This window comes from Vicia villosa, linkage group LG5 (genome assembly GCF_029867415.1).
Source record: "Vicia villosa cultivar HV-30 ecotype Madison, WI linkage group LG5, Vvil1.0, whole genome shotgun sequence".
Classification (NCBI taxonomy): Eukaryota; Viridiplantae; Streptophyta; class Magnoliopsida; order Fabales; family Fabaceae; genus Vicia; species Vicia villosa.
The window spans coordinates 91,206,472-91,230,722 of NC_081184.1; the positions used below are offsets into that span (position 1 = coordinate 91,206,472).

Below are 24,251 nucleotides of genomic sequence, written 5' to 3' on the forward strand. Positions count from 1 at the left end.
TACTCCTTCTTTACACTAACCCATTTAATTGTTTCTACTAAGGGTGTGTTTGGTTCGGGGTAGATGGAGGGGAGGGGAGGGGAGGGGAGGGGAGGGGAGGGAATATTTTTAATTAAATGTGTTTGGTTCAAATTTTATGAGGGGAGGGGAGGGAAGGGGAGGGGAGCAAAACCCCTCCAAAACACATTTTTTGCGTCCCTCCGAATCGGAGGGATTTGGAGGGGAGGGAAGAGAATCTCAATTTTAATATTTTAAAAATTATTATAATTACTATAATATCCTCAGTTTTATTTTAATATTTCAAAATTATTCATTTTCTTTTGTATTATTGCTCTCTTCTGTGTCATTTTTCTCGATTGTTTCTATCAACTTATTATAATTATTTTTCATCTTCAAATTATTTTGAAATTTTTGTCCTTAATATAAATCATAATTATTTCACTTTTTTTTATTTTTTTATAACTCTTCTATGTTTATTCATATTTTTTTCTTCTAATTTTGTTATGTATCCTATCGTATTTTCTTTTATATCAAATTTTAAAATTTTCATTTTAATTAATTAATTTATTTTATTAAAATATTTAAACCATTTATATTTAATAATAAATTATTTTATGTATTTTATGTGTTAAATAATTCATTACGATTTCAAAGTTGTTATCAACATATAGTTTAATTTGTTTTTGAATATTTTATTCAAATTAAGTGAACTCAATTTTTTAACGTTATGTTTTAAATTATAACTTTTAAGTCACTCAATATTAAAGATTTTACTTTAAATTATAACTTTTAAGTCACTCAATATTAAAGATTTTACTAACAAAAAAATATGTATAATTTTTTCACATTTGAATATCATATTATATCACTTATATAAGATAATTAATAAGGATAAAAATGTAAATTATTAGTAAAACCCCTCCCCTCCCCTCCTGAACCAAACATATTTTTAATTAAAACCCCTCCCTTCCCCTCCCCTCCCCTCGTTTGAACCAAACACCCATCTGATTAAAAAAATCCCCTCACCTCCCCTCCCCTTCTCTCCCCTCCATTAAAATCCCTCCCCTCCCCTCCCCCTGGTTTGAACCAAACACACCCTAAAGCACATATTGAAAACATCATCTTACACTCAGCAATTATGACTTTTTCTTGAAAACATTCAATTTTACTTTGAAACAATAACAACTTTTCCAATTCTCTTTCAATTTCTCAGAGCATTCATTAGATTACTTGATGTGCTACAACCCTAATTAATTGAAATCCTTTAATTGGAACACGCTTTATTCCATCATCACACGCTTTAGTTTTCCCAAGCATTGAAAAATACACTGTTGTTTACTTTGAGTCCCTTCCAATTCCTTCCCTTCATCTATAAAGTTATTCCCTTTTGAAGAAAAAAATTGGTACTCTTTGGCTCCTTCATATATTCATCGGATTATTTCTTCTTCCCTGCTTTTCATTTTTTCCTTCTTCTTCATATATGATTATTTCCATCCTTTTGCAGAACTGATCTATTTGTTTTTTTTCCATATTCCTATGGCTCGGAAATTCAACAGTGTTCTTAATATAAATGATTCGTAGGAGACCTGTCGCCTTGCCGTTTGTATTATTGATTTATGGACAGTTATCAATAGCAAGGGTATAGAACATCTTGAGATGGTTGTTATTGATTCAAAGGTTAGATTACAAAATATAGATTTTTATTATCACTTCTGTTATTTTTTTTGTTCAATATCTGCAACATTTTAATTGAATAATGTTATGAGTTGCAGTTTATGGGACATTTATGGATCGAAGTTTTCAAGGACGTATGGATGGAAGAAATCAAAGCCATGGATATGTATACTGACAAACCCCTCCTGATCTGCGCTTCCATCAGAATCCGAACCACAAATATTCGTTTCAAATCTTCAAATATTTGTTTTAGTTTTTTTGCAATCAGATATGCATAAAGAGCTTCTAGAAAAAATTGATCATAATCAAATCTATAGGAAGAGTTTCTGGAAAAAATTGAAATCAACACAATCATTTAAGGACGTAGAGATGGAAGAAATCAAAGTCATGGATATGGAGACTAACAAACCCCTCCTGATCTGCGCTTCCATCAGAATCAGATCTGCCAATATTCGTTTCAGATTTGCAAATATTGGGTTTTGTTTTTTTCGAATTAGATTTGCATGAAGAGTTTCTAGAAAAAAAAATCTATGTTTAATCATTATCAAATTTGTAGGAAGAGTTTCTGGAAAAAATTGGAAGTAAGTTATTTTATATTTCTTACAATTATTCTAAACGTGCTTCTCTTTATTGTTTTGGTGTTTTTTGGTGTCCCTTTTCTCTCATTCTGTCTCACTTCCATCTGTTATTTTACTTTTCTAACAGTTCAGTATTTTGTACATCTCTTTACAAAAGATACAAACTTTTTCAGTTTTTACAACTTATTTTTGTTATTTGGTGAGTTTTCTCATTCTTTTATATTCTTATTCAAACTATATTTTTATATTTGAACTTGGTTATTTTGCAACACATTTTATGTCTTCTTCTTAGATCTATTTTCTTTTTAAACGTGTATTAAGCAACAAGATAAAGGGTTCGACGAAGACATTTTTGTAATTGTTTTTCTTCTTTCTTTTAGTCTCACCAATTTTTTTATTATTGGTTCTAAATTTTTTTTCAAGTACATCAAATATGATGTTGAAATAGTTTCCAAAGCTGCTTATTATAGGTTGAGGGGAGATGTTCTTTTCAAAGAGTTCTGGGTATGAAATTGTTCTATGTTTATTGTTTTGCTTCTATTTTTTATTGGCTGTTAGTCAAAGAACTGATTGTACCAAAGGTATTTTTTTCATTCTTATTTCTTTGATATGACATATTAACATAGTTTCTTTTCACTAACATGCAATTGATACATTGAGAATCATTAAGCAAAATCTGATTGATTGAGCAATTGGAGTGATGGAGACAAATGTATATTACCGAAATATTCCAAAAAAATGGGCAATATCAAATATTTAGAGAATTCAAATTTTTTTTGAGTTTATCTTTATAATATAAATATAATTTCATGTGATTAATATATATTCATAATAATTAATATTATGAAATTATGTAATTATGACAGCATTAATTTTAATATTATGAAATTATGTAATTATGATAGCATTAATTTTCTTAATTCAAATTGATTTGAATTTTTAAAATATTTTAATATTTTCTTTAACCATCATTAATGATAGTCCCATTCGCTTGCAAATTTTACATTGGTAAGCGATTCCTTAACCCCATTTATTTTGTATCAGCCATTTAGTATAATTTATTAGAGAATTTAAAATGAACTGTAAATATTCACATCAAGATTCTTTGCATTCGATTTTAAGAAGTTAAAATAATATATAGCATTTAATTTTAAAAGGTTAAAAATCAAAACTCTTTGTTTTGTGATTACCAGTTGAATCCGTAAATTTATGCGTCGGTGTAAAAAGTATTTTATATTTTTTTTTAAATTCAATTTGTATCCTGTTAATAAATCATTATTGTCTAGAGTATCTCTCTTTATATTTATTTGCTAAAATATATAAAAATATTTTTTAATTATATTAAAAATATTTCTTATAGGAAAGTTTTGGTATTATTATTTAATAGTTTAATTCTTAGGAATAAATTTGAAGACGGACCATGCTATAATTTTGTTTAAAAATATTATATCTATTTTAATATATAAAAATGAATTACCACCAAATTTCCTTAATTACCCTAATCACAAACAATTAAGCATGGTTTTGCATACCCCTGAGCGTCATTTTACATCTAATTATGATTACATTCCAACAGTTTATTTAATGCAAAACTTCTGTATTGGAATATGAAAAAAGTTGCACTACCTTCTATGCCACTCATTGCAGCAGCCTAATTAATTTAATTTTTTTATTGGAATATTGCAGGAGCCAAAAATTAATTATTTCATTGGAATATGAAAAAAAAAAACTTACAACACATTTTAGTCTTTCCAAGCTGAATGTCCTCATTTATTATGTTTCCCATAAAAACTTAATTTTTGGGTATCATTATTCTCCCTCTATATATTCCAAACAATATCAAGTAAACTATTCAGATTCACACGACAATCTGAAGACAATAACAATATTTCCCTTCTCTTTTCCATTTTATCTCCAATCCTCTCTCCTTGGCCGTCAAACCCTAAAATCAGCGGCTTCCACCTTTAGATTCGCTTCACTCCCTCTTCGAAATCCATTTTTTTCCTCGATATATCTTCCGTATCTCTAACCAAACTCTTATTCCTTCTTCTTTTTTTTTCATTTTCATTAACTATTATTTCATCGTTTCTTGAAATCTTAATGGTTTTCATTGCAAATCTTAATGGTTTTCATTGCATATGTTGACAGTTCATGAAATATGGGTGAGCGGTAGAAAGCTCGAGCATGGTGTGAGCTTTGAAGAAGACTGACAAGAAGGATCTAGCAATGACAGAAGAAGTGACCCTTTCAGGAAAATTCTTTAAAAATTTTGTTCAAAATTGAGAAAATTGTAATATTTTGTTCAAAATATTTGGAAACAAAAACTTTTTGATACTTGAGAGTTTGTGGCTTGAATCAAATTTTCACATTTTGCTTACTGATTGCCGATGAATTCTTTCCTCTTCTTTCTCTTTTGATTTCTCTACTATAGAAGTGTTGTTGTATTGCTATTTTATTGTTGTGGCTGTTGTGATAACTTCTTTGGTTGTTTCTGCTATGATGTTGTTCAAAATTTGTAAATAAAAATATAAACTATTATGTCAAAGGGACGAAACTTAAAAGTGATGATCTACGGTGTTGAGTTGGTTCTGCTACGATGTTGAGTCGGTTCTGTCTATGATTGCGAGTATTAAAGAATTTGAAATCATCTCTCTTTCATTTGGTTTTAATTTTTTAATACAATTTTCATAAAAGTGAAAAGATATTTACTTCAAGACAATCTACATCAGTCATCATACATTGTCAGGCAATGTATAATTTTTTAATACATTTGGTTTTAATAATTTTTGAATATTTTTTAGTGTAGAAGAGTTGTATTTTCTCATACATTGATAAGTGTTGTGTTGTATTTTGGTCTAATTTGTTGTAACAAACTAATAAAATATATTAAATGTCTATTAAATTTCTAATTTTTTTTACATATCATTAATCTGTAATACAAATAAGTGCATTAACATTAAATAATTAGTTTATAAACAGGCTTAAATTATTTGTTCCAATATAAATTAAATTTTTTCTGTATTTAAAAGTAATGATTTCTTTTTATGTTTTTGATACTATTATTGTGTACTATTTTAATTAAAAAAATTAAATTTGCTTCATCATTATTACTGCCTTAAACATTTTTTTTATATGATTACGTCGACAAGTTAAAAAAAATCAAAAACTAAAATCATCATTACATTTATGTCATGATTAATAGTCTGATTTATTTCTATTTTATTGTTATATATATATATATATATATATATATATATATATATATATATATATATATATATATATATATATATATATATATATATATATATATATATATATATATATATATATATATATATGACTCACCTAATTTCAAATTTTTCTATTTTTGTTGTTCATTATTGTTCTTAAAAATGGAAAAATATATATATTTTTCAACACCATTCATTTTATTTTCATTAAATGTTTTTTTTAAATCTACTTTTAATATAATAATTTTTTTCATTAATACTTAATTTTTTTCATCATTTAATAATCTTTCAATTGTCCATTTTCTTTTCCATCATTAATACTGTCGTGATAGCTTTGTATTGGAATTGTGGAAAACTTCCATCATTAACGAATTTCTAGAGCCATTATCTTAGCCACCAAAACACTCTTTTTGAAATAATCAATATGCAGCATGCGTCATCTTGAACCACCTTGGAACTGCAAAAAACGATTTAGCTTCTTCACCATCTTAGCCTTCTTCAAAACCCTTCAAATTCTACTCTCATTAATCTATAAATTATGGCAAATGATTTCGACCCAGGTCCAAAGTTTTCTTCAACCATTCCTTCAAGGGATGTATATAATAAAATTAAAAAGTATTTAATTTTTAAGTGGAACAATGCGAATACACTATGGTTGTCATTTTTAAAATTCATTCCAACATTATTATTCGTTTAGTACTCTTCACATGAAAGTAATTTTTTTTCCATTATTTTTTTATTGCACCTGTTTACCTTTTCATATGAAAAAAAAAGGTTTATTATTTTTTAATAAGATTATTTATTTTTCTCTGCAATATTATTTATTTAAAGACATGATTAAGATATACTTTGTAAGCATGTTGTTGTATTCTATAAATATCAAGCATATGACAAGTATATGCTTAAAAGTTTTATAATAAAATATTAGCATTAAAAAATTATATAAATATTTTTTTTTATAAAAAAATGAAATAATTATGATTGGTGAATTCACAAAGTTTGAATGAGAATATAAATTTGTTAATCTTAATGAGCAATTCTTATATTTCCTTTTTTTTAATCACTTATTCTTTTTCCTATAAATGTGAATTAATTATTAATTATAATAAATTGTTATTCCCGTTCTCTTTCCAATAAATATCATTTAATTTTCTACTTTAATATATAAAAAGTAATTATCACAAAAAAATAAATTATTATCCTAATTAATACATAATCATTATTAAAAACAACATAATTAATACATCCAATTTTAATTGATTCTTTCCATTATTTCCATAAAATTACACGGTTTAGAGAGCAACACGGTTTGTTAAAAATATATTTGTGAACACAAATAAGAAAATAATTCAATCTAAATCCAAATTTATGAGAATAAATAAATGATTATAATATTAATGTATAATTATAAAGATGATTAATTTATAGGAAAAGAAATAATGCGTTATAATCCATATTTTTTAAAAATTAATACAAATTATTTGATTATTGATATTATGAATAAATTTGATTTCGAGTGAATAATGAAAATTAATGTCAATTATGATTTAATTAATGATATAAATATTTGGTTTTTTACCAATTATTCATTCATACCAATTATAACACGTACCGATTACATGTGCCCATTAGGAATGAGTCAAATAGCATCTTTATATACAAGACGAGTTTGAAGATCAATTAATTTGGATGGATAATAAAGATGAATACTATAGTTTAAAAAAATGGCTATTAAATTAAAAAATCCATAATATTCTCGAGAAAACTGTGTTTTCCATGCATCATAATTTCATTAGTTGGAAAATTATGATGTATGGAAAATACAATTTTCTTATGAAAAACTCAAATTTGTCATTTTTTTATTTAATTTATATTATTATTATTTAATATTTATAAAAAATAAAGATAAATTCATACTATATTTTTGTATATGTAAATTCATAATATATGAATTTTATATTTATATGATACTTTTTACAATTTTCTTATCACATTTCTTAAAGATCATATACTATAGCATATAATTTCTAAATTACTACACAAATTTAACATATACTATAACATATAATTTTTTAAATTACTACACAAAATTACTACACAATTTTCTTATCACATTTCTTAAAGATCATATATATACTCCGTATATTTGATTTAATAGCAATTATGAAATCTATGTATATCCTGACAACTACTACAATTTCATAAATTAAATTATATTTGTATGACAATCGACATTGAATTTTTTTCCTGTTAATTCGTATAAGTATAAATTAATATACGTATTTAATTGTTTCTCAAATCAAATAATTATAATGTATACTAAGATTCGACATTACGAAGGCTATGAAGAAAATGACATATATAAAGTTATAAGTCATGAGTATATAAATTCAATCCCAAATTTACAACAGAGTCGATAATACAATACAGAAGAATTTAAAAATTATAGGCATGTCCGACGGGCATGCCCAACGATCCGAGCCTTTTAAAAATTATAAGCATCCCCGACGATCCAAACCTATTTTTCTGACGGACCGACAAAATACTTACTTAAATTGAACAGATATTAGAAATCATATGTACTTCTGAATTACTATAGCATATAACTTCTAAATTACTACTTAAAGTTAACAAACATAATATTATTCAAATCATTAAATCTAAGCAAATTATTAAACCAATATATTTTTTTGGTGTATAATATGTTTATTTTATAATAATTTTTAATAGAAATTATAAAATTAAAATTATAAACAATTATAAATATTATAGGCATGTCCGACGAGTCAGTCCTGTTTCTCCACCGTATATTTGGTTTAATAACAATTACAATTTACAAAACATATGTATATAAACTAATCTTTGTATGAGAATAACATTGAAATTTTTTATGTTAATTCGTATAAATTAGTATACATTTTTTAACCACAACTATATAATATTTATTTAATATTTATATCGACTTTACGTGACCCGTGCGAACGCACGGGTCCTTTGCTAGTTATCTTAAAAAAATTAATTCATTTACGTATATGAATTAATAAATTTTATATTTCACACCGTTTTTAAAAAATATTTGTACGAATATCTCCTTGCCTTCTTTAATTTGCAGATAAATTTTTCATTACCCGATTTTTATTCCTAAAATATTTATAAATAATAAATAATTTTTAATTATATTAAAAATATTTCTTATATGAAATTTTTGGTATTATTATTTAATAGTTTAATTCTTAGGAATAAATTTGAAGACGGACCATGCTATACTTTTGTTTAAAAAAATTAATTCATATAAGTATATGAATTAATAAATTTTATATAGGAATATCTCCTTGCCTTTTTTAATCTGTGGATAAATTTGTCACTACTCGATTTTTATCTCGATTATCTAAATTTATGGGTAATTACCATATTCAACCTTCTATAAACCTAATACAACTACTTTGCTTTGTCCGATAGGTATTTCAAACATAGTGTTTTGTTCCACATTTATTTAGCCTTCATCGGGAGAAAAGTAAATCCCACTTTACATTTTCAATGTTTCAATTATCTTTCGCAATCATCATCTTTCTACCTATACATTCATTTGAAAACTCTTCATAACTCTTACCTTCATTTTTTTAGTGATATATATTCATATTTAGATCCATCTCTTTATTTTAGTCACAAAAAAAAAAAAAGATCCGTCTCTTAATTAACTTCATTTCGATTTTTTTAGATTCAGATTCAGATCTATCTTAATTTTCAAATCAAATTATTTTAAAATAATCAAAATAATATAAAATTAAATGTTTTAAAATTACTATAATAATAAATTATTTACCAAACAATCTTTTAATGAATTTACTTTAAATATTAAAATTATTTCAAGTCACAACTTATTATTTTTAAAACGTTCAATCTCACATGTCAGTATTAACACAATCTATCAGTTTTTAAAATATATGACTAATTAAGGTTTTTTACATTCTAATTTAATAAAGTTGTAATGTTGACGTACCTATCCGTTTTTTTAGTACCAATATTTTAGATGGTTGATGGATAAATGTGATGGAGAGTTAGTATATAAATATGATAATACAATATTTGATCTTACGGGTTATACAATACCAAATTTGAAACATATTACTTTTACTTGAGAAATAACCTAATATTTTAAGTTATAAGAAAAATAGATAAATTCATTCTATATTTTTGCATATGTAAATTCATAGTATATGAATTTTATATTCATATAATATTTTTACAATTTACTTATCACATTCCATTTTTCAAAAACTTTTTCTTTTAAGATTTTCAACAATTGTTATTTTATTTTCTATTAGATGATAAAACTATATAATATCAATAGAATCCATAAATTTACAATACAGAAAAATTTAAAAATTATAGGCATGTCCAACGGGCCGAACCTATTTTTCTTACGGGCCGACAAAATATTTACTTAAATTGAATCGATATTAGAGATAATATGTTTAATGACTTCTCAATTACTATAGCATATAACTTCTAAATTACTATACAAATTTAACAAACATAATCTTATTCAATTCATTAAATCTAATCAAATTATTAAACCAATATGTTTTTTTGTATATAATATGTTTTACTTTATAATATTTGTTAATAGAAATTGTTAAATTAAAATTATAAACAATTATAAAAATTATAGGCATGCCCGACGGGCCAAACCTGTTTTTCCACCCTATATTTAATTTTAATAGCAATTACCAAATATTTCATACTGTCACATTTATGATTGGAATTTAGTTTACACGCATCTGTTTTTAAACTTTTCAAAACGGTCAAACTTGCATATTCCAATAAATGGCCTATTCCAATAAATTAATATTCCAAATCTAATATTCTATATATTAACTTGATTTATACATTTTATTATCAAGGTATTAATAAGGAATTGATAACACGTTCTTTGCATCCTAAGAGGTATTGATAACACGTTTTTATATCTTCAAAAATTAATTTGATTTAATTTTAAATAATATATTATTTTAGACTAATATATTTTTTAGATTAATTTATTCTTTACATTTATCTATAACTATTAATCTATGTGATATGTGGATAATAATTAACAATAATATCTATTTAAATTTTTAATACAAAGTTATAAATCTTCTTTAATAATGGATCATTTGACTTTTATTTATTTATTTACCTGGATCCTTATTTTTATAAAAGGAAAAATATTATTTATATTATTTAGATTTAATTTTTTAACTAATATGTAATTGAGTAAAGTGACAATAATAACGATATGACATCAATATTGATGGCATATCGTTATTATTGTCACTTTACATTTAACATAAGACAGTTATGATAGTTGAATACATAATTTCTTATAAAAAAAAAATTGACGGGCCGAAACTACTTATAAAATTACATTTAACTTGAGACAATTATGATTGGTGAATACATAATTTGTTATAAGAACAAAAATTTGTTATTCTTTTTGCATTTTATATACATTTTTAACCATTACTATATTATATTAATTTACTACTTATAACGATATTATACGAACTGTGCGAACGCACGGGTAAATGATTTCTTAATTATTTTCTTTATTTTTCTACTAAAATATACATTTTTCGACGGGACAAAGCTACTTAATTTGTATATATTATCACTATATTATTTATTTTCTTTATTTTTTATATGTTGATATTAAGCCATAACTGATATTTTTGAAAAAATAAATCTATTAAATATATTGAAATTTTTATTTAAAATAAGTGAAAAAGATTTCAAATGCTTATAATAAGATAGGGATATGAGTGACAATGAACAAAATTGGACAACAAAATTGGTACATGTTACCGAATCAAATAAATATAATCTCATATATTATATTTATTTTATTATTTATAACATTGTGCAATCCGTGCGAACGCACAGATAGATGACTACTCATGATAGATTTGTAATGATATTGTATGATGCGTGCGAACACACGGGTAGATGATTACTTAATTATATATATATTTCTAACTAAATTAAATTAATATTTATATGACAATTATAATTTCAAATGTTTTTTTCTTTTTAATTTGCGTATCTTTTATATATATTTATTAACCATCGTTATATATTTATTTATTATTTATATCGACTTTGCGTGACCCGTGCGAACACACGGGTCCTTTACTAGTAATAATAATAATAATAGTAATAATAATAATAATAATAATAATAATAATAATAATAATAATAATAATAATAACAATAATAATAATAATAATAATAATAATAATAATAATAAGAGTTTAAAGGTAGTACACTGACAGTGTAAACAAACTTTACACATACATCCAATCAAAATCCTTACACTTGCCATGTCATATTAATTTTTTTAAATTAAAATTGTGTTTTAATTGGATGCATGGTTGTGATTGGTTGACAGTGTAAAAATATTTTAGAGTGTAAGTGCATATCCATGTTTGGATATCAAGAAATGAACGGAGCGGAATGGAGCGGAACGGAGTGGGATGGAGCGGAATAGAACGGAGCGGAACGAAAATATCATTCCATTGTTTGGAAATTTTAGAACGGAATAAGACAAATTGTTCATTCCGCCCAAATCGGAGGGGAAGGAATATGGTGGTAAGTGATGGAATGGAATGAAATCCATACCACTCATTTCCGCTCCGCTCCATCCGTTTTTAAATTATCCAAATAATGGAATATCATTTTATTCCATTCCATTCCGCTCCGCTCCATCCGATTCCGTCAATCCAAACATAATAATAATAATAATAACAATAATAATATAACTATACAAAGAGAAAGATAAAAATACAAACATATGGCATGCAAATAACGAAGCAACGTCCATAACTGAAAACAATGCCCCATATTCTCAGTTCATTTTTCAATCAATCTTGAAAATAACCACTTCTTAACTAATTTCCACACCTTCTTCTTCTCTCTTTCTCTCTCTTCTCTCTCTCACTCAACACGCAACAATGGCGCAGGTGAACCTCGACGGGAAACCAATCACTCCGGTATCGATTTGCATGATCGGCGGCGGAGGATTCATCGGATCACACCTATGCGAAAAGCTAATGTCCGAAACTTCTCACACAGCCATAGTCGTCGATGTCTCCTCCGAGAAAATCAATCATCTTCTCGATAAGTCTCTTCCCTGGGCCAAACGTATCGAGTTTCATCACATGAACATCAAGAACGATTCGCGCCTTGAGACTCTCGTCAAAGCTTCCGATCTCGTATTCTTTCTTCTTCTTCGTCATGTTCATGTTGTTTTTCAATTTTCTGGTTTCGTTTTTTATTTATTTTTAATTTTCAATAATTTTGAATGGGGTTGTTTTTGTTGTAGACTATCAATCTTGCTGCGATTTGCACGCCGGCGGATTATAATACGCGGCCGTTGGACACTATTTTCAGTAATTTCATCGATGCGATTCCGGTGGTAGGTTTTTTATTGATGCATTTTGAATATACTCTTTGATTTCATTGTGCTTTGAGGAGTATTGTAATTGTTGGTGTAATGATTCATGCAGATTAAATTTTGCACTGAGAATAATAAGCGTTTGATTCATTTTTCTACTTGTGAGGTCTTTGGGAAGACTATAGGTAGCTTTCTGCCAGAGGAATATAGAAAGGTACCTGATGAATAAATAAAATTAGGGCTTAGTTGGATGCTTATATTTCAAAGTTATTCATTTGGTTTATCTGAATTATTTTCTGCTTTTATTTCAATTAATGTGTATAGTCACTTCCAAGGTTCTAAAATACGGTCGGATTTTGCAAAAACAACCGCAAGAAAAGTATCGGAAGGTGCCAATATTGATATGTTATTTACCGTTTTTATGATGAAAAAGAAATTGTGGCTAATTCACACTGTGATGACCGCAATCAATATCGCAACATCTGTACCGACCGTAATGCGACCTCGGCTGTTATGTAAAACCTTGGTCACTACTATTAACTAAGAATTATTTAGATTAGCTAATTCTTATATTTTATTCACTATATCTGTTCTTTTTAATTTCATATCATATATAGTGAACAAAATCAATCAAATGCCATTTTCTTATATTTGTTTCTATAGTTAACACAAATTTGCATGATGCAGGACCCCCAATATTACATGCTCAAAGAAGATGTGAGTCCTTGTATTTTTGGTCCAGTTCAGAAACAGAGATGGTCTTATGCATGTGCAAAGCAAATGACAGACAGACTAATTTATGGTAAGCAAAAACTCCTGCTTTTCTTTTAATTGTGATATACAAAGCACTGATCTAGAAACCAGACACAATACTAACACTAACACATTGATTACAGTATTAATTTAAAAAAAATAGAAGTAATTGAACGGAAACACATTTTTGTACCATATCGTTATAAGACAGTAGATACATCTCCTATCTGTGTGGCTATGCTATGTAATTGATAGTTATTATAAGATTTTCTTGTTTTACTTGTTAACTTACTCTTGAATATTAATATAAAGCTGAGCATGCTGAGAATGGCCTGAAGTTCACTATTGTGAGACCTTATAACTGGATTGGACCAAGAATGGACTTCATTCCTGGTGTGGACGGCCCAAGTGATGGTGTCCCCAGAGTTTTAGCTTGTTTCAGTAATGTAACATCAACTAGCTTCTTCTGTTTCTTGTTCATTTCTTCATGTTTTTAAAATATACACACCACTGTTTTTCTTAAAGTTTCTTGTTCCAGAATCTCCTTCGCGGTGAGCCGCTCAAGCTTGTTGATGGAGGACGTTCCCAGAGAACCTTTCTCTATGTCAAAGATGCAATCGAGGCTGTTATGTTAATGATTGTAAGTTGAGAAGTGAACCTCCATCTTTCACATTGAGCTTGGACTAATGTATATGCTAATCATCCCACATGCAGGATAACCCTGATAGAGCAAATGGACACATCTTTAATGTGGGAAACCCAGACAATGAAGTATCTGTGAAGCAACTAGCTGAGCTTATGATAAAGGTAGCTTATAAAATTGTCTTTAGATAAGTTCACGACTTTGTTTTTCAAGAAAGAAAAAGAACAGATTTGGCTCATTTTGTTGCTTCATTTAGGTATATGCCAAGGTGGCTGATGTACCTGCCTCTAGTCTATCAACTCTAGATGTGACTTCAGAAGAATTTTATGGAAAAGGCTATGATGACAGTGATAAGCGCATCCCGGACATGACAATTATCACTAAGCAGCTTGGTATTCTGTCATTATTTCTTTTGAATCTATGCTAATGTGTGTTTGTAATGACATTGAGCTTGAAGAAATAATGGCAGCACCGTTATTTTGTTGAAGTTTTAAAGTGTAGTTTTTGTCAAAATTGGCCACACACCATAATCATGTCAAATTTATTATGAATCCAAACATGCGTGTATTATTAGTAGTCTGCAGAATTTAATATTCTTGTTGTTTATTCTTTTGAGATTAGGTTGGAAGCCAAGGACATCACTTGATGAACTGTTGGATTCTACCCTTCAATATCAACATCAGACATATGCTCATGCTATCAAGAAAGAACTCTCAAACCCTTCAACTTGACTAACTTCAAAATTGAATTGGAGATTCAGTTTACTTCTAATTTTTATGTAAACGTGTCACTGCCATATGATGAGGCAAAGTGACAAATGTGTATATGATACACTCATTGTGAGGTCTAGCTCACAAGTCTAGTGTATATCTATAGTCATATATCTTCTGTTAATTCTTCCTGTAACTCTAACTTTTTGAATGAAAATCCTTCCTTTTTTTTGTCTTTTGGAGTTATAGCATTTATCTTCTTTATAACAGTGGAAATATTAAAGTTTCATTATTCTAACATGTATACATGGCAAAACAGAACTTTAGTTTAATATGGAAGCAACTCAAAAAGCTTGTTATGCTTTCATAATCTAAATCAAATTTAAGACAAATTATTCAAGAAAGAAAAGTACAAAGTTACAAGCAAAGAAACTAATTAGAAGTGATGTTTGTCTACTAGTTATGACAGAAATAATGCAGCAGAATCTATGCAACACCAACTATGTAAGCATTCCAAGAATCTTGTTGCTGAAAATTTGTTGTTTCTTCATATTTTATATCCTTTCCTGCTCCAAATCCTTCAGTTCTTGTAATTTCCGAGGTGTCTGGCATTTCTCGAACCCAAAAGTGAACAGATTGAAATCCAGCTTCTTCTAAGCAATCCCTTATCTCAGGCAATGTCCATCTAAATAACATATGGAGCATAATGTTAGAAAGTTGAAGAAAAAACAAAATGTTTGAACTATTGGAAAACTCTTTTATGCATTGAAGGAAAACAAACAAAAATAAGCAACTTACAGCCGCCAGCTGTATGAAAACGCATGGCGAAGTTTCCGCTGTTCCTTTTTCAGATGAAAATGGAGGCTAATCCTTGTTTTCCGTTGAATAATATCAAATTCAGCTTGCTCCCATACATACTGCAGATTTTGATCATAAATTCACATCATTAAACAATCATCCAGGAGAATATTCACATGAATCCCATATAAGATAGTAGAGTAATTGTGCTGTATGCATCAATCATTTGTTCTATTTCAAGTGCTGGAACTAAAATCAAGAATCTTATACCGTAAAATTAGGAAATCTTCTTTGAAGCTTCAACTTGTTTTCTGAAGATGTACCTCCATATAAATCCATTACAAAAATTCCACCTTTTGATGACAAGGCATCACGAACATGCTTGAAATACAGAACTAGATCAGCGCGTTTATGGAGACAACAACAGCTGTAGTTAAATGCACAGACAATATCTCTTCCGGCCGTCGGAAAGTTTTTTGCAGTTAACTTATCATCTTGAGCAGCAGAGCTTGTTGGGACATCCGACTCGAGCACATCAACCTTCAGCTTCTCTGTATCCTGTGACAGTGAAATATTCCTCACCAGCTCCTCGGGGTCCATTTCCACAAGTTTTGACTGAAGGGGTTGTAGAACATTCCCATGAAAGAGAGATATTCTAGAAAACCCATCAGCCCCGATTTTAGGTATATTGTTTTCCAGACACCAAGTAAGTGCCTCAAGATCCAAATCTAATCCTATAGCCGTCTTTCTTGGATCGCTGCGGAGCCATTCTGTACTGGCAAACATAAGTCATTGCAAGATAAGTAGATCAGAATCGACATGTCAAGACATATCAAAACGAGAAAATAATTAAGTATCAATTTATATTGACTTATCTGAACTTATCTACTGAGAACCGCACTTACTTATGAGACTGTTTGGGAGAACTAATAGAAATAGCTTATGACATGTCCATAGGTTATTTTCAGCTTATTCCTCATAAATTCACTAAGATGGCTTATGAAAACAATTTATAGCTTGATGACAACAACAACCACTTATAAACAAACTTTCAAATCGAATGCATCTATAATGATGACAACAAATTAGCAACAAGAATGGAATGAGAGAGTGTACCTAAGAAATGCAGTGCCACAGAAATCTTCTTGAAGATGGAGGGGCACCCTTCCACCAACATACGTGAGAAAGAACTTTTGCAAATAACTAATGTCTCCTTTGGGAGACTGCAATAACAAAAAAAACATATTTTGATAAGGTCGCCCAAACATAGTCACACAACTTTTGCTAGTAATTAAGCTCGAATAATCGGAATAAATCATTCAAAAACAATTTATAGCTTACATGAAAACAAATTGATTTTATTTTATCTTTCTTTATATAGAAATTGCTTATACAATAGTCTAAAAAGCGGAAACCTGGACAGATTGTTGGTAAAGGAGGAATTTTGAAGGCAAATCGTGTGATGGGTGTTGTTCATTGTTGTTGTTGTTGTTGTCAGAATCAGCGTCTTCTATAATTTCTTCTTCTTCGTTGTCAGCGGGTGAAAGCGTTGAAGCAGAAGAGAAGGGTTGTGGAGTGTCATTGTCTTGGAGATAGTAATCTCTTCCGCGTTGAGTTCTGTCGTGTTTCTGCTTCTGCTTCTCTCGCTTTCCCATTCCGCCGCTATAAACCAAAACCCCTACTACCACCGTTTACATGACAATAGAGTTAATACCATGTGGCAGTCTCATATTTTTCATTTACTAATTTTTATTTTAAGTAATAATTTCTAGGGTCTGTTAAGGATACTATAATTAGAAAAAGTTAAATGTAATTAAATGCAATAGAGTCATATTTAAAGTTTCAATACATTAAATGCACGCGTTCCAAGAAAATATTTCTATAAATATCTCATTAACTTGTGCCCTTGGGGCACATGTTAGCTTTTCCCTAATTTCTATTAATTTTAAAATAATATTTTGTTTGGATATCTAAAAAAATAAATAAGAAGAGGAATAAATTTTTTTAATTGAAATGCATGGTAAGAGAAGTTTGACTTTATTTTAACTATCTATAAAATAATATAAATAGACGATGGTGATGAATAGACATTATAAGTTTTTTATATTAATAGTGCATAGTAATTAATCTCGTAAAAAAATAAATATGAATGAGTTAGAATTGAACGCACTTAATTATTTTATTAGGTAACTTTTTTATAAATAAGATAACTAAATTGAAAGGAGAATTATTTTATAAATAAGATAACTAAATTGAAAGGAGAATTATGGATACTCAACGAAACTTAACAAAACAAGTTCTTTATTTAGTTTATATTAGGAAACAAAATATGATAGTTTACTAGTAAAAATATATTATTAAGAGCGTAGGTAAGTCGTTTCTATGTGAATTGGGTATGTCGTCATATGTTTATATAGCATCTACGATATTCTCGCACTTAAGAACTATGATGGTGGTTGACGTCGGATTTTATAGTCAGATCCTGAACCATAATATTTATCTATTAGTCATAAATATGTTATTAACGTAATTAAGTCTCCAAATGTAAATGTTCTTTCACATTAGTTTTTGGTAGAAAGGACCAATTTGGTCCACTAGCTGATTTATCTCAGCCTTATTATGTTGGGTAAGCTACAATTCAAGGCAAACTTTTTTGACTCAGTCTTACAACCTAACTCACTCTTGGAATGTGTTCTTCTTTTGCATTTTTATCCTATAATTGCACCACAGCGCGATGCAGTCGTGTCACGATTTCCACAAGACTAGTCTTTTGCATGAACATCATGAGATCATGCCACAATCCTGTTAGAACAAGATTTGTTCTGATCAATATTCTTAGTTTTGATGATAACAATGTATATGAATTTTGTATGAGATAATGTGGTACTCTAATCCTATGCAATTTCCATTTCAGGAATCACTTAAATAGTAGGCACAAAATCAGCGCAAGAAGCACTGACTCAGAAGGTTCAGCATGCAACATCAGAACATGGTCTGGCAAGACATCAGAAGATGGTCAAGCAGAATCAGAACATGGTCTATGGAAGCATCAGAAGGACTTGGGATCAGAAGCAGAAGCACTGAAGTTCTCATGGTATCACGCTAAAAAGCACTTCAAGGTCAGAAGACAAGAAGATGCTCTGCACCAAGCTGTTTGACTCTGATGATATTCAAACGTAGTTTACACAAACATCAGATCAGAAGCAAGTACAAGATGGCAGGCTACGCTGACTGACAAAAGGAACGTTAGTAGCTATTAAAGGCAACGTCAGTAGACACACCAAAAGCAAGGCTCGAGGTAGTTGACTAAAGAGTGAAACATTAAATGCAATGTTGTACGGAATACGCAAAGCATTAAATGCTCCCAATGGTCATCTTCTCAAACGCCTATAAATAGAAGTTCTGATGAGAAGCTGAATACAACACTTGCGCAAATATATAGAAACGCTGTCAAATTCAAAAAGCTCTCAAACTTCATCTTCAACCTCACTACATTGCTGTTGTAATATATTAGTGATATTAAGCTTAAACTTAAGAGAAAATCACAGTTGTGATAATAGCTTTTTAAGAAGCATTGTAACTCTTAAAAGAATTTGTTTACATTAATTTGTAAGAACTAGAGTGATCAGGTTGTTGATCAGAATACTCTAGAAAGTCTTAGAGGGTATCTAAGCAGTTTGTTCCTAGAGTGATCAGGTTCTGATCAGTATACTCTAGAAGACTTAGAAGTTGTATAAGTGGAAAACCATTGTAATCTTGTGTGATTAGTGGATTAAATCCTCAGGTGAGGTAAATCACTCCAAGAGGGTGGACTGGAGTAATTTAGTTAACAACGAACCAGGATAAAAATCATTGTGCAAATAGTTTTTATCTTACAAGTTTTAAAGATACACTTATTCAAACCCCCCCTTTCTAAGTGTTTTTCTATCCTTCAATTGGCATCAGAGCGCCGGTTCTAAGGTGCAAGCACTTAACCGTGTTTAGAAAAGATTCAGGAAGAGAAAAACGCTTAAGTCAAGATGGCTGGTGAAGATCCAACAAATACATCTACATCTGGCTCTGCTGAGCAACAAAATGGAAATGGTAACAATGGTTATACTAGACCACCAGTATTTGATGGTGAAAACTTTGAATACTGGAAAGATAAACTTGAAAGTTACTTCCTTGGTCTAGATGGTGACTTATGGGATCTGCTGATGGATGGTTACAAACATCCAGTGAAAGCTACTGGTGTAAAGCTTACAAGACAAGAAATGAATGATGATCAAAAGAAGCAATTCAAAAATCATCATAAGTGTATGACTGTTTTGCTGAATGCTATCTCTCATGCTGAATATGAGAAGATATCTAACAGGGAAACTGCCTATGATATATATGAGTCATTGAAAATGACCCATGAAGGAAATGCCCAAGTCAAGGAGACTAAAGCTCTTGCCTTGATCCAGAAATATGAAGCCTTCAAGATGGAGGATGATGAAAATATTGAGAAGATGTTCTCAAGATTTCAAACGCTAACTGCTGGATTGAGATTTCTTGACAAGGGATACACAAGGGCTGATCATGTCAAGAAGATCATCAGAAGCTTGCCAAGAAGATGGGGTCCTATGGTGACTGCTTTCAAAATTGCCAAGAATCTGAATGAAGTCTCTCTTGAAGAATTGATCAGTGCTCTGAGGAGTCATGAAATTGAGCTGGATGCTAATGAACCTCAGAAGAAAGGTAAGTCTATTGCATTAAAATCTAATTATAAAAAATGCACTAACGCTTTTCAGGCTGAAGAAGTAGATTCTGAAGAATCAGAATCAGAAGAAGAAGATGAATTGTCCATGATCTCCAGAAGGGTAAACCAACTCTGGAAGAGCAAGCAAAGGAAGTTCAAGAGCTTCAGAAGTTCAAAGAAGCCTGAAAGAGGAGAATCTTCTGGAGGCAGAAGATCTGACAAGAAGAAAGCCATCTGCTATGAGTGCAATGAGCCTGGACACTTCAAGAATGAATGTCCAAAACTTCAGAAGGAGAATCCCAAGAAGAAGTTTCATAAGAAGAAAGGTCTTATGGCAACATGGGATGATTCAGAATCAGAATCAGACTCTGAAGGCGAGCATGCAAACCTTGCACGGATGGCCACAGTGGATGACGGATCAGAATCTACATCAGAATCAGATTCTGAAGAGGTATTTTCTGAACTATCTAGAGAAGAGTTAGTTTCCAGTTTAACTGAACTTCTGGAACTCAAGGCTCATCTTAGTATCAAATACAAAAATCTGAAAAAGCTATTTGAATCTGAAACTAAGAAGCTGGAAGAGGAAAATTCTGAACTGAAGAAAAAAGTTTTAAAATTATCCAAAGATGTTGGATCTCCTTCTGAATCAGAAAAATCCATTCCTAGCCTCAATCATATTTTGAAAAAATATGACTCGAGCTTCAAAAAGTTTCTATCTAGAAGTATTGGCAGAAGTCATCTTGCTTCTATGATATATGGTGTTTCTGGAAACAAAAGGATTGGCGTTGGCTATGAGGGTGATACCCCACACAAATTTGAACCTGTTGATGATTTGAAAATCACATACAAGCCATTGTATGATCAGTTCAAATATGGCCACTCACATGATATTAGGCTCACTTCACATGCCAAGAGCTTTAACACTACACACACCAAGAAGCAATGTGACACAACCTAAAAAATATTATGCTGCCAAACCTAAAGAATATCATGTTGTTCCTCCTGTTACTTATCATGCTAAACCCAAGTTCAATCAGAACTTGAGGAAAACTAACAAGAAAGGACCCAAGAAATTGTGGGTACCTAAGGAGAAGATAATTTCTGTTGCAGATATCCTTAGTAGCAAAGAAGAAAAAGCACAAAATGTCATGGTACCTGGACTCTGGGTGCTCGCGACACATGACGGGAAGAAGGTCTATGTTCCAAGACCTGGTGCTTAAGTCTGGTGGAGAAGTCAAGTTTGGAGGAGATCAGAAAGGCAAGATAATTGGCTCTGGAACCATAAGTATTGGTAACTCTCCTTCCATAACTAATGTACTTCTTGTAGAATGATTAACACATAACTTATTGTCCATAAGTCAATTAAGTGCCAATGGTTATGATATAATCTTCAATCAAAAGTCTTGCAAGGCTGTAAGTCAGAAGGATGGCTCAATCCTATTTACAGGCAAGAGAAAGAACAACATTTATAAGATTGATCTTTCAGATCTTGAGAAGCAGAAGGTGACTTGCCTTATGTCTGTTTCTGAAGAGCAACGGGTCTGGCACAGAAGATTAGGACATGCTAGTTTGAGAAAGATTTCTCAGATTAACAAACTAAATCTGGTCAGAGGACTCCCAAATCTGAAATACAAATCAGATGCTCTTTGTGAAGCATGTCAAAAGGGCAAGTTCCCCAAACCTGCATTCAAATCTAAGAATGTTGTCTCTTCCTCAAGGCCGTTAGAACTTCTGCACATTGATCTGTTTAGATCAGTCAAAACAGCATCTGTCAGAGGGAAGAAATATGAATTAGTCATCGTAGATGATTATAGCCGCTGGACATGGGTAAAGTTCTTAAAACACAAGGATGAGTCTCATTCAGTGTTCTTTGAATTCTGCACTCAGATTCAATTTGAGAAGGAGTGCAAAATCATAAAGGTCAGAAGTGATCATGGTGGTGAATTTGAGAACAGATTCTTTGAGGAGTTCTTCAAATAAAATGGTATTGCCCATGATTTCTCTTGCCCTAGAACTCCACAGCAAAATGGAGTTGTAGAGCGAAAGAATAGGACTCTGCAAGAAATGGCCAGAACCAAGATCAATGAAACCAATATGGCTATGCACTTCTGGGTAGAAGCAATAAACACTGCATGTTATATTCTGAATAGAATCTCTATAAGACCTATTCTAAATAAGACTCCTTATGAATTGTGGAAGAACAGAAAGCCCAACATTTCATATTTTCATCCTTTTGGATGTGTCTGTTTCATTCTGAATACCAAAGATCATCTTGGTAAGTTTGATTCTAAGGCACAAAAATGTTTCCTTCTTGGATATTCTGAATGCTCTAAAGGCTACAGAGTATACAACACTGAAACATTGGTTGTAGAAGAATCAATCTGTAACGCCCATAAATGTGTTTTTCTGATTAATTGTGATGTTTGCTACATTTCCCTAATTTTATCGTTTTTGAGTCGAGTCAGTCGGTAAATATTAATTATGTTAATATTTTACTTATTACTTTCCATGTGTGTAATTATTATGTTTTGGGTGTTAATTGGTTAGAATTAATGTTTAGTAACATTTGGGCCAAAATTAGAATTTATGAGAGTTAAGAGGGTGAAAATGATAAGTAGAGATATAGAAAGAGTTATAGAGAGAAAAAGAGATATTTTGAGATATTTTTGGGAAAGAAAGAAAGAGAGCTTGTGAAGAGAAGAGAAAAACAAAGAGAAGAAGAGAAGTGTAGGAATCCAAACCAAGCTAGAGCCAAGAATCTAACCAAGGTAAGGGGGATGAATCTAGTTTATCTTGATTGTATGGTTCTTATAGTTTTGTGTGTTTTGTTCTTGTTCTTGCTCTTTTCTAAGCTTGATCAACAATGGTAAATTGGGTGTTTTGTGAGCTTTGAAGTTATAAACTTGATTTTGTGGTGTGTATGTATACTATGATGATAGATATTCCCATGGATCATGTTTGTTTTTCATTTCTCCATGTTTTCTTGCTCATGAAGAAATTGTTAGGTTATTGACATTTAGTGAGTGAGCCATGGATCATTGATTGATAGAGTGAATATATGGCATGTATGGGTTGTGTAGGATGTGTAGGGAAGCTTATTTGAGGTTTTGAGAGGATTGGATGGGGTTTTGCAGGTCTGTAGCAGAACTGATTTTTCTAGGTTTACGCAGGTCCGCTGAGCGGAGGGGGTCCGCTGAGCGGAGGTCCTTTTGCAGAAAAATCTCTGTGAAGGTCCGCTGAGCGGAGGTTCTGTATTTTTGTCTGATAATTCCCTGTCTGGGTCCGCTGAGCGGAGCTCAAGCAGACTGTGCGAAATTTTGTTTTCCAAACTTCGGTTTGTTGTATCTTTTGAACCGTAGGTCGTTTCTACGCGTCGTTTGAAGTATTATGAGAACCCTTGAGTATGCTTTATGATAAAGAGGAGTGTGTTGGTGGTTGAATGATTTTTCATAAATGTATTTTGTGAAATGATATTTGCTAATCAAGTATGTTTTGACGATATATGTGTGCTGTGTGAATATGAACGCCTGAGTGGCAATTTTGATGATGTATCCGTGTGGATTAATATAACCGGTGTGATGTGGATATGTGACTGAGTTATATTATTGTTGTTGTTGTTATGTAATCGAGTAGTTTGTATGCACAGCATAACATTTCAATACGTTAATGGCGGAATGCTGTTAACAGATGGCTTGCGGGCATTGGTTACC

The 24,251-nt window shown here is 30.2% G+C and overlaps 2 protein-coding genes across 2 annotated transcripts; one reads left to right on the forward strand and one right to left on the reverse strand.

Annotated features, from left to right (window-relative positions):
- Positions 1–12,432: 12,432 nt before the first annotated feature.
- Positions 12,433–15,288, forward strand: LOC131606862 (UDP-D-apiose/UDP-D-xylose synthase 2-like). Its single transcript, XM_058878964.1, has 9 exons — positions 12,433–12,735; positions 12,846–12,938; positions 13,030–13,131; positions 13,605–13,719; positions 13,983–14,116; positions 14,209–14,310; positions 14,385–14,477; positions 14,570–14,705; positions 14,935–15,288. Exons 1-9 carry the CDS (start codon positions 12,475–12,477, stop codon positions 15,042–15,044), a joined length of 1,146 nt encoding a protein of 381 aa, XP_058734947.1. The 5' UTR covers positions 12,433–12,474; the 3' UTR covers positions 15,045–15,288.
- A 79-nt stretch (positions 15,289–15,367) lies between these two features.
- On the reverse strand, positions 15,368–17,533 carry LOC131606861 (uncharacterized). Its single transcript, XM_058878963.1, has 5 exons — positions 17,237–17,533; positions 16,938–17,044; positions 16,092–16,596; positions 15,822–15,940; positions 15,368–15,708 (listed from the first exon to the last, which is right to left on the reverse strand). Exons 1-5 carry the CDS (start codon positions 17,474–17,476, stop codon positions 15,510–15,512), a joined length of 1,170 nt encoding a protein of 389 aa, XP_058734946.1. The 5' UTR covers positions 17,477–17,533; the 3' UTR covers positions 15,368–15,509.
- Between the last annotated feature and the right edge of the window lie 6,718 nt (positions 17,534–24,251).